This window comes from Ahaetulla prasina, chromosome 11 (assembly GCF_028640845.1).
Source record: "Ahaetulla prasina isolate Xishuangbanna chromosome 11, ASM2864084v1, whole genome shotgun sequence".
In the NCBI taxonomy this organism is placed as follows: domain Eukaryota; kingdom Metazoa; phylum Chordata; class Lepidosauria; order Squamata; family Colubridae; genus Ahaetulla; species Ahaetulla prasina.
Window position 1 is genome coordinate 2,709,244 of NC_080549.1, and position 14,554 is coordinate 2,723,797.

The following is a 14,554-nucleotide window of genomic DNA, read 5'->3' on the forward strand; positions in this document are numbered from 1 at the left end:
AGAGGGATGGACTTCAACTCCCAGAATCCCTTGGCCCCTTTAAGAGGGGTGGACTTCAACTCCCAGAATCCCTTGGCCCCTTTAAGAGGGGTGGACTTCAACTCCCAGAATCCCTTGGCCCCTTTAAGAGGGGTGGACTTCAACTCCCAGAATCCCTTGGCCCCTTTAAGAGGGGTGGACTTCAACTCCCAGAATCCCTTGGCCCCTTTAAGAGGGGTGGACTTCAACTCCCAGAATCCCTTGGCCTTTAAGAGGGGTGGACTTCAACTCCCAGAATCCCTTGGCCCCTTTAAGAGGTGGACTTCAACTCCAGAATCCCTTGGCCCCTTTAAGAGGTGGACTTCAACTTCCAGAATCCCTTGGCCCCTTTAAGAGGGGTGGACTTCAACTCCCAGAATCCCTTGGCCCCTTTAAGAGGGGTGGACTTCAACTCCCAGAATCCCTTGGCCCCTTTAAGAGGGATGGACTTCAACTCCCAGAATCCCTTGGCCCCTTTAAGAGGGGTGGACTTCAACTCCCAGAATCCCTTGGCCCCTTTAAGAGGGATGGACTTCAACTTCCAGAATCCCTTGGCCCCTTTAAGAGGGGTGGACTTCAACTCCCAGAATCCCTTGGCCCCTTTAAGAGGGGTGGACTTCAACTTCCAGAATCCCTTGGCCCCTTTAAGAGGGGTGGACTTCAACTCCCAGAATCCCTTGGCCCCTTTAAGAGGGATGGACTTCAACTTCCAGAATCCCTTGGCCCCTTTAAGAGGGGTGGACTTCAACTCCCAGAATCCCTTGGCCCCTTTAAGAGGGGTGGACTTCAACTTCCAGAATCCCTTGGCCCCTTTAAGAGGGGTGGACTTCAACTCCCAGAATCCCTTGGCCCCTTTAAGAGGGATGGACTTCAACTCCCAGAATCCCTTGGCCCCTTTAAGAGGGGTGGACTTCAACTCCCAGAATCCCTTGGCCCCTTTAAGAGGGGTGGACTTCAACTCCCAGAATTCCTCAAATCCCCCCACTTTACATGACTGTATGGAATGCAAGTAGTCCTCACCTTACAACCACAACTGAGCCCCAAATTTCTGTTGCTAAGTGAGACATTGAGTTTTGCCTCATTTTACAACCATTCTTGCCTCAGTTGTTGAGTCAATAACTGCCGTTGTTAAATTAGTAACACGGTTGTGAAGTGCTTGTGGTTTCCTCCTAAACTTGGCTGGTCAGAAGGTCGCAAAAGGAGATCACTTGACCCCAGCCGGGGCACTGCGACGGTCATAAATGTGAGTCAGTTGCCAGCCGTTGGAATGTTGATCACATGACCGTGAGGATGCTGCAATGGTCGTTAAGTGTGAAAAACGGTCATACGTCCCTTTTTTCGGTGTCGTCGTAACTTTGAACAGTCACCAAATGACCAAACAGTCACCTGTATGAGAAGGACTGACATGATTGCTGGGTAGCATTGAATAAAAGTTTTGCCGCAGCATAATCCCTTGCATTTCCCAAGATTCCTGGATTATTAGGAATTCTCGAAACCATTCGGCATTTAAATTTGGTATGCCAATATCCGAAATAAAAGTGCCCTGTAAAATTCTTGTGTTTTTCAATCCCAGCCACTTTTAAAACCTAGCGGAGGGCAACTTTTGGAATGTATGCTGGCTGGAGAATTAGAATTCAAAAACAGAGTTGGAAGGGACCTTGGAGGTCTTCTAGTCCAACCCCTTGCTTAGGCAGGAAGCTCTACACCACTTCAGACAAATGGTTGTCCAACATCTTCTTAAAAACTTCCAGTGTTGGAGCATTCACAACTTCTGGAGGCAAATTGTTCCACTGATTAATTGTTCTAACTGTCAGGAAATTTCTCCTTAGTTCTAAGTTGCTTCTCTCCTTGATCCATCTGTTGCTACTACTACTACTACTACTAATCTTCTCATCATTCCTTCCACTTATGACTGTATTATTATTATTATTATTATTATTATTATTATTATTATTATTATTATTATTATTATTATTATTATTATTATTATTATTATTATTTATTATTATTATATTTGTATACCGCCCATCTCCCGAAAGACTCAGGGCGGTTCACAGCCAAAAAACAACAGAAAACATATAATACATATAAACAGCTAAAAGAATAGACAGTTAAATTCAATTGATGCCCTAAAACTTTTAAATACAAATTGACTAACTTTGTTGCTTGTATCTTTACAATTTATATTGATATTATTTCCCAATTGCTTATTGGTACCCTATGACTATCATTAAGTGTTGTACCTTAGAATTGTTGATAAAGATATCTTTTCTTTTATGTACACTGAGAGCATATGCATCAAAGACAAATTCCTTGTGTGTCCAATCACACTTGCCCAATAAAAAAATCTATTCTATTCTATTCTGTTCTGTTTTGTTCTGTTCTGTTCTGTTCTGTTCTGTTCTATTCTATTCTAGAGTTCTGGGAGTTGAAATCCACAGAATTTCAACAATTTCGGTGAAATCCACAATTTCACCGAGTTTTGAAACACTGCTCTAAATAATGCAAAGGATAAATCAAAAGAAATTTGCTTTTATTCCAATCTGGGCTAATCGATTGCTCTGGATATCCCACCTTAATATCCCTCAAATGCCAGCTGTTTGTAAGCTATCCTTAATTTGAAGTGATGTTGACTTCCCATAAAACAGGCAGGTAGACCTTTCCACGTCTGGGTGGTTTTCTTAACTTTCACACATATGACTTCATACCCTGCAACTTCGCACCTCTGACTTTACACTTACCGTGAAAAACAGTGGCTTGTATACAACATTGCCACCTGCAACACCCCAAACAACCCCCCCCTCAAACCGAGTTCATCTTGGGTGACATAGAGGCGGGTTAAAAACTCATCATCAGAACATACCAAAGTTTATTGATCATTTCGAAAGAAAAGTCAAAAAAATTGTAATGAAAAAAGAGCCAATTGCATTCATAAAATTTAACATTCCACGATTATTGTATATAAAGCAACATGAATATATAAAATCACAGTTGAAGTGATTAACGTAGTCCTGGATTGGTTGGTTGGTTGTTGTTGTTTTTTGCAAGCTGAACAATGCACCTTGAAATCTTTATAGAATGTTTACACCCCAACTCTGACTGTTCCCCATATTTACACATCCTCTTCTCTTACATACATACATAAATATGTATATTTATATAATTCTTCCTTCTGTTTTCCGGCTCACAAAGATCCATTGCTGGTTTTGTCAGCTGACTACTATCAAACTGAGAACTAGTATCTTGAGCCTACAGAGGCTGAATTGATGGCTATGTTAGCTCACCAGGATATACAATCTTCAAGTTAACCAACAAACCGGCATAGAAGAGCAGAGTTCACACCCAAAGCAAACTTCATTATTTAACTTTAGGGCAGAAAAGTCAGTGCAACCCAAATTGGAGGCGACAGAATTGTCCCTGATTGTGTCAAGTTAGAAGGAGCATCTTCATCCACGCCACCGCCCTATAATTCAACATGAATTACAAGCTTTGATTGAAACCAGCTATCCTATTTTGTTTAAAAAGAAAAAAAAAGTAGGGGTGGGGGGAAGGAATGATGATTATTTTTGCCGTGATGTTTCTTTTAGTGACAAACAGCAAAATTCTAGCTGGACCAGAATAAAGAGATGGGCAGGTTTTTCATCCAGAGGTCGTGGTTTTTTTAAAAAGTTATATAATTGCATTTTTTTTTGTCACAAAAACCGGGGAAAATGCCCCTCTATTTTTAACCCATCTCTTTTTGGCTAGGAAGGCAACCATAATAGAAACTGAATGAGCTTTCTCCTGGCTTCCTTTGAACGAAAAGCTAATTCTCAAACTCCCCAAGTATTATTGTTGGTGTTATTTCTTTTTTTAAAAAAACCCCACCCTTCTCTCCTGTTCCCCAATTAAAAATGGGTGCAGGAGTGGTTTTCAGTTACAAGCATCAGAGAATCATATAAACCAGGGGTCTCTAACTTTGTCAGTTTTAAGCCTGGTGGACTTCAACTCCCAGAATCCCCCAGCCATCTTTGCTGGCTGGGGAATTCTGGGAGTTGAAGTCCGCCAGGCTTAAAGTTGCCAAGGTTGGAGACCCCTGATATAAACCATCAAGAAAACCAACCAAGTTTTTTCTCTCTTTTTTTAAGTTGGAAAAAAAAATGTGGTTAGCTGACATCCTGCAAGCATTTTTCCTTTTCTTTCCTTTTTTTTAAAAGAGCTATTTGTACTCAGCTTCAGGTCTCCATTTTTCCTTTGCAAAAAAATAAAGATAAAAATAAGACAACAGGTAGCTTGATAGCCTTTCGCAAGGTTGGAAAAAAAAATGCAGCTTATTTGTCAACACGCTGAAAATGAGTTTGCTCTTGGGTGATAGTGGGTGGGTGTGTTTTGTTTCTAAAGTTCATTTTCTCTCCATCTTAACAATAAGTACCTGAGTTAAAGACACTCATAGTAATTTATCACATACCCCTTGTTCTGCAGGGCTACACAGACCTTCCTCTGTCTGTGTCCTACTAGCAACACACTTTTGAGTATCTTCTCAGCCTTGCTTTGCTGGGGGAAGAACTGCGACTACACATCCAAGCTTGGACTCTCCTTCAAAATCCAACTTAAGATCTTCCTCCATCATGGCTCAAACGCTTTTGAGGAAATTCCACGTGCCACCATGGTTCTCAAGAGGAGGGCTTGGATTTTTTTCCCCCATGCTGCAAAGGATTCTGCCAAATTTGCCGTGGAAACATGCTTTGCTGCTCGGTTCATGCAAATAGGGATGTTGTTGTTGTTGTTTTAGGTGCACCAAAAGGTTTTACAGGACACCTTCAAAGGATGTGTAGAGATGGCTTCTTCAAATGTGGCATGCCTTGGAGAAAATTCGACCAGGTTGGTCTCAATTAAGCCGCCCAAACTGGGTTGCAGGGAACAGATGAACACTCTAAACCAAAGATTAAGTGGGGGATGAATGAACGGAGTTTAAGGGGGAATGAAAAGATGAAACCAGGGAGGTCCAAACAAAACCAGGGTTATTTGGGTCTAACGCAACTCTCATCCCCCATATTGTCTCACCGGGGTGACCAGATAAGTCACCTGATTCTTTCCTTCTGAGAAACGTCTTAGAAAAATTTGGGTGCCTCTAAGAATATGACCTCCGTCAATGTTTTAGTTTTCACACTAAACGGTGACCAAACGTTGAAGCTGACGATCCCGGATGTTTTGCAAAGCAATGTCCTACCACATCCAGAATGTATTGCTTAAAGTATTAGTTCTTCCCTTTTGGACACAAGACAAATAATAGTAAATTTTTTTTTTTTAGGGTTGGCGGTAATCAACCAGTACGGCCCAACGGAGATGTCTCCCTTACCTCCTATGGGAATCTCCCGCTAGTTTGAGAAGGGAACAGAATTTTCATGACAAAAGATGACAAGCCCACTGGCCATCCACCACTGGCCAAGTCTTGCACTCATGATGTTCCACATCCACAAAGTTCTTCCACAAAACCAGGATAGTCCAGCGAAAAGAAAACCAAAAATAAAGAGGGTTGAAGCCCAGGCACTTTGACTCTTAAATGGACCTTGACTTTGGATTATGTGAAAGCTTCAAGCCAGAGGAAGAATTGCATTTCAAAAGAGGAGAACTTTCGGTGCATTTCATCAGCCTTCCGAGTTTCCCCCGTTGTGTGTCTGTGTGTGTTTTTGTATTTAAAAAAGTGGCTTTAATGATCATCCTCGTCCATCCCCATTTCCTTAATCGAACCGCTGAGTTGGTTAGGAAGAGGAGGGGAAAAAAAAAGAAGATATAGTATTTCATGACCCAATTTTGTTGGTCGAAGAATGGAAACGCCACGGGGTGGGTGCAAGGAAGCAGGCTAGATGAGAGACGTAGTCCAGCTTGACGCTCGCGAAGTGAGAATTAAAATCTGTGCTCTTTTTACTGTTTCAGAAGGAAAAGCCCACAGTTGGAAAATTGTCCTTTTTTTCCCTCCTCGCCCGACAACCCATTGCAAAACAGAAGCTGCGTCTTTCGTTTCAAAGGTCCCAGATCTCTCTCGATTTTTCACAATCACGATGACCAGTTGGGGTGCTCAGGGCTGGCATGATAACGAGGATGGGGTGGTGGGAAGGGAGGGAGAGATCAACCACAAGTTCTTTCAGATTTTGCACCGGTTTTTAAAAAAAGGCAAAACAAACCCATGCGCCCTTTTCTTTCTTTCTTTTTTTTTAACATGGCATCATCTTCCTTTTGGGTAGGACGGGCCGCAACTCTTTGCATCACACAAACAAAAACAAAAAAAAGCAGAATTATAATTGTTGCATCTGAAATATCCTGAGATGGCGTTCAGCCAGGTGAGTGAGGGTCTCTCGGGGTTTCTCTTCTGCGGAATGGCTATTCTCTAGCTGCTTGTATGACACCAGCATCGGTAACTCCGAAGGGATGGGCTGTTTAAAACGAGACACACATATACACACACACAGAAACACACACACACACACAACACAGGAGAGAGGGAAAGAGAGCCGTTTAGCCACATTGCTGCTGCTTCTGCTGCTGTCACTGTGGTTTTGCAAAGACGCACAAATTGATCAGGTATTCAGGTTGCAGCCAACGCATATAATTAGATTTCTAAGACTTCAGGAGGAAAAGAACATGGCAATTTCCAAAGAAAAGGGGAAAAAAGAATGCCAAAAAGATGTTTTCATGAAAGAAGGATGCAATTAATCTTTTGGGTTTTTAAACAAATGAGCATGGAGATTTTTTAACTTCTGGGCAAGGCTGTTCAGAGGTTTGAGGAACTAAACAGCTATAAACTTTTTCTAAGTTATACTATAAAAATAGAAGCGTTAATTTTCTCCACAGGTAGATAGTGAATTTTTTCACAGTGGGTTATATAAAATTGGAGAAAAAAGGTGGATGCATTAATAAATAAATAATCAAGTTTGCCAGAAAATACAATACAGCATCATGATAAAGGAAGATGACAAAAGAGAGAGAGAGAGAGAGAAAGAGAGAGAGAACTGTCATACTAAAGGATTACTAAATGAATTGGAAGCAGGGATGGGAAAAACAGAGCAAAGCTGTAGAAATTTCTCAAGTAGCAAATCTTTTTAGTCTAAGGCCAAGATCTACAACATTTTTAAACCAAAGCAGCTAAAGTTACTAAGAAAGAAAGAAAGAAAGAAAGAAAGAAAGAGGGAGGGAGGAAGGGAGGGAGGAGAAGAAAGAAAGAAAAGAAAGAAAGAAAGAAAGAAAGGGAGAGAGAGACAGAGGAAGGAAAGAAGGAAGAGAAAGAAGGAAGTTGGGAGGGAGGAAAGAAGGGAAGAGAAAGAAAGAAGGAAGGAAGGAGAGAGAGAAAGAAAGGAGGGAGGGAGGGAGGGAGGGAGGAGAGGAGGAAGGAAGGGAGAAAGGAAGGAAGGAAAACTGAGACTCCTCAGATACAGTTAGCCATGATTCAGAGATCTTAGATTAAGGGCTGATCAGAAGCATAGTAGTTCGGAAGAGGCAAAACTTTTCTGCATTATTAAATTCAATGCATATCATAAAATAAGAAAGTTAGGCAACACGTTTCATGCCACACTCAAAGCAACAACAACATGGAGTTCATCACGTTCCTTTCCTCTGCCAACCTTTTATTTCTTTAACCTTAATCCAGAGGAGGAACAGGAGTTGCGCTATTTATATAATTTATTCTTTTATTCTTCTCCTCTTGGATAGATGCAACCCAAACGCATCAGATGGAAATCTTTAAGGCGGGAGAGGCCCCGTTTGTATCTACTGAGAAATTTTTTGTTTGCAGTCGAGATCCAATGTCACGGCTTTGGCATTCTTTTCTCCTAATTACATGAAAGTAATTAATTCAGAACAAACTCTGGATTAAAGGCAATGCGTGTGAAATGAAAAAATGGATCTAAAGCTTTTTTTTTTTCATTTCGTTTCTATATAAGCTACCAGCAGGCAATCAAACCAATTTATATTTAGCTCCTCTTAAGGTAGACCGCTAAGTGTACTCCAAGAGGATTCAGACAAATCGATCATGTCCTGGGAGGACAAAGCTAAAATCAATTAATGATAGCTACTGTTGAAATGCTCGTTTTTAGCTTGACTGACATCGTCTTCTTTTAACGACCCCATAATCCCTTGCGGACTGAATGGAGCCGAGTGTTTATCTGGCCGGATGCCCTTCCTGTCGCCAATGCGAAATTATTTTTTTCAGCAGATATATTCTCAGTGTGCCCAGAGAGAGAAAGAGAAATATCTGCCTCTACCTAGGATCGAACTCACCACCTCCTGATTGTGAGGCGAGAGCTCAACCTTTAGGCCACCGCACCTCTCTTTAGCTTGACTGGCATGCTGATTTTAAATTGGACACAAATCTAAACCCTGCATGGTTTTGTTAAAACGAACGGGGTGCCTTTGACTTTTGGGAAGGTTGATTCCTCACTATTTCTTCCTCCCTCAAATTTACATCTTCTCTGAGTTTGTAGGGGACAACGTATCGGATGGACCTACCTTCTTCTGACAGGATGAAAAAAAGAAATGGGTGGTGGAATTTAGCTCCAACACAACCACGGACGCCCAAACTCCAAGAGTTATTATTTACTTCTGCCCTGTGGTAATATTTTTCACCATTTGGTCCAAAACGATTCCTGATGGAATTTTTTGCATCTATCCTACAGAGCAGGGGTCTCCAACCTTGGTCCCTTTAAGACTTGTGGACTTCCAACTCCCAGAGTCCCTCAGCCAGCAAAGCTGAGGTCTAGAGCAGGGGTCTCCAACCTTGGTCCCTTTAAGACTTGTGGACTTCAACTCCCAGAGTCCCTCAGCCAGCAAAGCTGAGGTCTAGAGCAGGGGTCTCCAACCTTGGTCCCTTTAAGACTTGTGGACTTCAACTCCCAGAGTCCCTCAGCCAGCAAAGCTGAGGTCTAGAGCAGGGGTCTCCAACCTTGGTCCCTTTAAGACTTGTGGACTTCAACTCCCAGAGTCCCTCAGCCAGCAAAGCTGAGGTCTAGAGCAGGGGTGTCCCACCCTGGTGCCTTTAAGACTTGTGGACTTCAACTCCCAGAGTCCCTCAGCCAGCAAAGCTGAGGTCTAGAGCAGGGGGTCTCCAACCTTGGTCCCTTTAAGACTTGTGGACTTCAACTCCCAGAGTCCCTCAGCCAGCAAAGCTGAGGTCTAGAGCAGGGGTCTCCAACCTTGGTCCCTTTAAGACTTGTGGACTTCAACTGCCAGCAAAGCTGGCTGAGGAACTCTGTGAGTTGAAGTCCACAAGTCTTAAAGGGACCAAGGTTGGAGACCCCTGCTACAGAGCACAAATGTCTGATACAAGATCGTCTCAATTTTGCGGAAAGCAACTCCAGGCATTGTAGGACCAAGAAAGTCAAACTGTATTTCCAGACTGGATGTCAGTTTGAAGCCCTTCCTTCAAAATAACAGACAGAAGAACAGAGTTGGAAAAGACCTTGGAGGTCTTCTAGTCCAACCGCCTGCTCAAGCACAAAGCCCTATGCCATTTCAGACATACGGTTGTCCCATCTCTTCTTAAAAAGCTCCAGTGTTGGAGCAACTTCAACCTACAACTTCCAAGTTGTTCCGCTGGTTAATTGTTCTCACTGTCAGGAAATTCCTCCTTAGTTCTAGGTTGCTTCTCTCCTTTGGTTAGCTTCCATTCATTGCTTCTTGTCCTGCCTTCGGGTGTTTGGGAGAATAGGTCGACCTTCTCCTTTTTCGTGGCAGCCCCTCAAATATTGGAAGACTATCACGTCACCCCTACTCCTTCTCTTCATTAGATTAGACAGACCCAATTCCTGCAACCGTTCTTCGTATGTTTTAGCCTCCAGTCCCCTAATCATCTTTGTTGCACCTTGATTTAATTACCTTGATCATGTTTGATTCATTTTGATTAGAGATAGCAAAACTTTGGAAACACCGTGCGAGCATGGTCAACGGGCATCTACAGGACTAGAGGAGAGGGAGAGGGTTGAGGAACTGGTGCAGAAGGTAAACATTAAAAAAAATAATGGTGGGACCTACAGCACAAAGTGGACAATCACGTCCCTTGAACTTCTAAGCCGTTAGCAGAACACCTCCATCCTTCCAACGCCAATGAAACCCCCTTTTGATGCGCAACGCGAGTTTTGAGGCTCTCCATCGCGCCATACAAGCCTGTATGAAAACGGACCTTTCCCATTTTAATTTTTATTACAATATTAGGGCGGGCGATGTACTTGTGTTCTGCTGGGCTAAGACAGCGTCACGACGGCTGAGGTTCAAGAATCAGATCTAGAAGCGTCTCTAGAATTCCACTGATTCCGGGAATCACTGGGTTATTTCCATGCCTTCCAGAGCGTTGTCTGGGAGAAGGGAGAATACCTGTTACGATAAGTTAGGTGTTTCTGAGAACGTTCTTAAAAGCAGAGGCCTGACCGAAGGTCTGGCGGCTGGTGCTGAATCCCTTGCAATTTTTCTGCGAGGTCTTTTCTGCAAACAGCGAGGCAAAAATAAAAGGAAGGATATGAGCGGGCATTCCTGTTTTTTAAGTAGGGAGGTTTAGCATTGAAAAAGACATTCGGTTCCTCAGGGTGAAACTAAAAGGAAGTAAAAATGCACGGTTATGGAAAAGAGAAACCCACAATGATGTTTGATTGACCCAGGAGTGAAATCCAGCAGGTTCTGCAGAACCGGTAGCGGAAATTTTGAGTAGTTCGGAGAACCAGCAAATACCACTTCTGGCTGGGCCCAGAGTGGGGTGGGAATGGGGATTTTGCAATATCCTTCCCCCAGGAGTGGGGTGGCAATGGGGATTTTGCAGTATCCTTCCCTTGCCACACCCACCAAGCCACACCCACAGAACCGGTAGTAAAAAAAAATTGAATTTCACCAATGGATTGACCTTTTGCTTGGAATCGGAGACATATCTGAAGATCTCCTCGAACCACCGTGAGACCCTTGGTTAGCCACTTTGCTTTTGTTCCTGGTTCTACAAAGAACTTCCTGGTTCAATAAAAGGCCAAGACAGTGTCTCTCAACCTCAGTGACGTTAAGATGGGTGGACTTCAACTCCCAGAATTAAAAATGCTTTTAAAAGCCTCTGACAATCAGGCAACTCAGCTGAGATTGCCAGAGCCTTTTAAAAGCATTTTTTCTACCACCTTTTTTCCTTTTTTTTAACTTTTAAAAGCATTTTTTCTGCCAAAGAAAAAATGCTTTTAAAAGTAAAAAAAACAACCTCTGATGATCGCGCGGCTCAGCTGGGCATGGGGGGCGGGCAGGGATTTTTGCTACTGGTTCTCCAAACCACCCACCGCCATCGCTACCAGATCGGGCGATCTGGTCCGAACTGGGAACATTTCACCCCTGGTTATAGTGGTCATTTTTTCATTCATGCCTTTTAAGCATTTTCCTGATTTAGGAGGGACTGTTTGATGGTGCATTTCTCCAGAATAGGACATACAACGGATTCTAGTTCACTCAAGAGGTTTATTCTGCAACTTGCAACCTTCTAGTTGAATCATGCCAAGCATCTGTAGCCCATCACTGCTAAAACTACCAGCCATCTTCTGATCACAGCTTTGGGACAATACCTTTGGGGTCCTTCCTGCAAACCTACCTTTGCTTCATGGGCTACTGGGCTACAAACAAACCAGTGCATTCAGATGGTGTTCTGCAGGACTTCTGAATGCACGTAAAACCTCACTTGGCTTATCGGAAGGATTCTTCATGTAGCTTCTCACAATTTCACATAGCCGAAAGGAGTGAGGAAGGTATCTCCAGGTGCTGAGGGAGAAGGTGCAGGTAGCCCACTGGATGTGAGGAATCCAGCCTTGGCAAAGTACTCCGTCCAGGTGAAAAACTGCTGTCCATGCCTTGCTGGGCTACCTTTCAACTAGCAAAGCCCTCTCTCCATTATTATTATTATTATTTTTAGAAATGCTTCCAAAACGCTAAGAAGATGTTAACCTTTCATCCTGGAGTGGTCCAGGGGAAGGATTCAGCCAGTTCAGACCGGTTCGGGCAAACCGGATGCTAATTTTACATCTGGTTCACCAAATCGGTAGTTGCAAGGACTGGCTGGCCCCTCCCACCCCACCCCTCCCAGGAGTCTCCATGCAGCCCATTTTGGATGCCAGCTAAATGCAGAGCCTGCACAGAGTGTCTGGGAGGGCAAAAAACGGGCCTCCCAGAAGTTCTGGAAGTCTGGAAACGGGCTCATTTCCAGCCTCCGGAGCCTGGGGGAGGCTGTTTTCGCCCTCCCAGAGGCTTGAGGAAAGCCTCTGGAGCCATGGTGCAGGAGGCTGAGTAGGCCACGCCCACCATGGCCACGCCCACCCAGCAACCAGGCAGAGAACCAGTTGCTAAAATTTTTGAATCCCAATCCCCGGAGTGATCCCGCCACTTCCATCATCTTGAGACACTACCTCTGCTTCTTACTGCAAAGGTAAATCTTGGTGGCCTCCATCGACTGATCCCCAGCAGGGATTCGGGGGCAAAACCATCCAGAACCCCTAATTGTGGCAAACCAGGGCAGAGTAGAGGGGCTGCTTCCTGCAGATGCTGGCATTGCAATTTTATGATTTTTTTTCAACTACCCTCCAAAACAGCAGCTGGATGGACGGCGACATGGATGGAGAGATGGTGGAGGTTTGGGGAAGAAAAAAAAAAGAATGGCAATTAAGCAGGACTTTGAAACTGCAGCAAATGTATGAAGTGTTCCTTCTTTTTTTAAAATAAAAAAGAACGAAAAGGAAAAGAAAAAGAAAAGAAAAGAAAGGCAGAATGCACAGGAGACAGATAAGCACATTATCAAAAGGTCAGACGTTCCGGTAAGAAAGCACAGGAGAGACGTGGCAGCTTATTAAACAAGAAGAAAATCACCTTATTCATTCAGAGAAACTGTGATTACTGGAGGTTTGAGAGAGGACGAAGATAGTAGATGTTCCCGAGGAAGGAAGACGTCGGGTTACCTGGTTCGCAACGAGACAAAAGGAAAGTGGGAAATTGGAGAGACAGAGAGAGAGAGAAAGAAAGAAAGGGAGAAAAAAATCAGGCAGCTGGAAAAAGCAGGGTACAAAATAATATATTACAAATTAGTGTTTTTTTTAAACTCCGGTGTGGTGGGGTTTTTTTATGGTGGAAAAGTACTGATAATAAAAATTGAGAACGGAGGGGGATGTGTTAGAAAGAAGCCGCAAGGTTAGGGACCGGGGGGGGGGGGGCAAGGTAACTTTCGATAGGAAGGCTGTCAGTAACGATAGCATCACAATAGCAATTTCTTTAAAAAAAGGAGAAATAATGGGTCTTTTTTCTGCCCCGTGTTCCTTCTCTTGGCGTAGTAGTCAAACTTGAGAATTTAACTCCCTGCAAAACCGGGAGTTTGACTAGCGGTCGGTCGAATGGGAAGCCAGACGTTTGAGGCATCTCACGCCTGGGAAAGTGTGCTCTTGGACAGAGAAGCTCTACTTAAGGTTCAGGAGATCTGTCCTGCTGTGATCGGTCAGAGAATCTATGGAAATTCTCCATCATCCAAGATATGGTTGTCTTTTGCTGAAAGGCAGCTGGACTTTCCTGGGTTATTTTTCTGCTTCGAAAACATTTTGCTTCTTCCGTTCTAGCGTCAAACAAAAACTGGAAGAAGAAGCTTCTCGGATGACAAGCAAAGAAGAAAAAAATTCAAGAAAGTCCAGTTGTCTTTTGGAAAAAAACATCTTTGGGACTCCAAAGACTGTCTGAAAGGCCTCCTGGGCTGGTGGACATCATCACTTTCAAGCTACAGTAGGTCCACTAAGGAAGAGTCAGGCAAGGGACCCTCCCTTTCATCCATAAAGGTAAAGGTTCCCCTCGCACATACGTGCTAGTCGTTCCCGACTCTAGGGGGTGGTGCTCATCTCTGTTTCAAAGCCGAAGAGCCAGCGCTGTCTGAAGACGTCTCTGTGGTCATGTGGCCGGCATGACTAAATGCCAAAGGCACATGGAATCTGTTCCCTTCCCACCAAAGGTGGTCCCTATTTTTCTACTTGCATTATTTTACGTGCTTTCAAACTGCTAGGTTGGCAGAAGCTGGGACAAGTAATGGGAGCTCACCCCGTTACGCGGCACGAGGGATTCGAACTGCTGAACTGCCAATCCTTTCTGATCGACAAGCACAGTGTCTTAACCATTGAGCCACTGCGTCCCACTCTTTCATCCATACCTACCACCAGAAGGACATCCCAACCCAAGCGGAGATGGTTCTACAAGGGAGGGGGAAACATCTCTCAAGTTGCAAATTTTGCAACGTGGGGTTGCAGCCTCGTCCACCCCTCTTCTCTTGCCCGCTTTCGGATTTGAGAATGTGAGGAAATCTGCATTGTCTCCGTGAAGAAGAGATAGAACCAAACCGTAAAGTGTCCTTCCATAACCTTAATCAGTGGTGGGATCCTTCTGGTTTAACAACCCAGTTCGGTGATCGCTCACTTCGTGTGTGCATTTCAACAAAAAAAATCAACTTCTGCATTAGTGCTAGGAAATTAAAACAGCTGGGACGCGGAAATCCTCTCGGCCACACCGGTTTAAACCGGTCGAATGCCAT

At 43.8% G+C, this 14,554-nt stretch overlaps 1 protein-coding gene across 5 annotated transcripts in view; it reads right to left on the minus strand.

The window, feature by feature from the left end:
- Positions 1-2,870: 2,870 nt before the first annotated feature.
- The window catches only part of ATP11C (ATPase phospholipid transporting 11C), a 68,973-nt gene continuing 57,289 nt past the window's right edge, over positions 2,871-14,554 (minus strand). For 4 of the 5 annotated variants that reach the window (XM_058196746.1, XM_058196748.1, XM_058196749.1 and 1 more), the window contains exon 29: positions 2,871-6,431. In XM_058196746.1, coding sequence (XP_058052729.1) covers positions 6,294-6,431 — 138 coding nt within the window. In that variant the 3' untranslated portion in view covers positions 2,871-6,293. Of the gene's footprint in view, positions 6,432-12,861; positions 12,951-14,554 lie in introns of all 5 variants that reach the window. The other variant, XM_058196747.1, reaches the window with a different exon arrangement.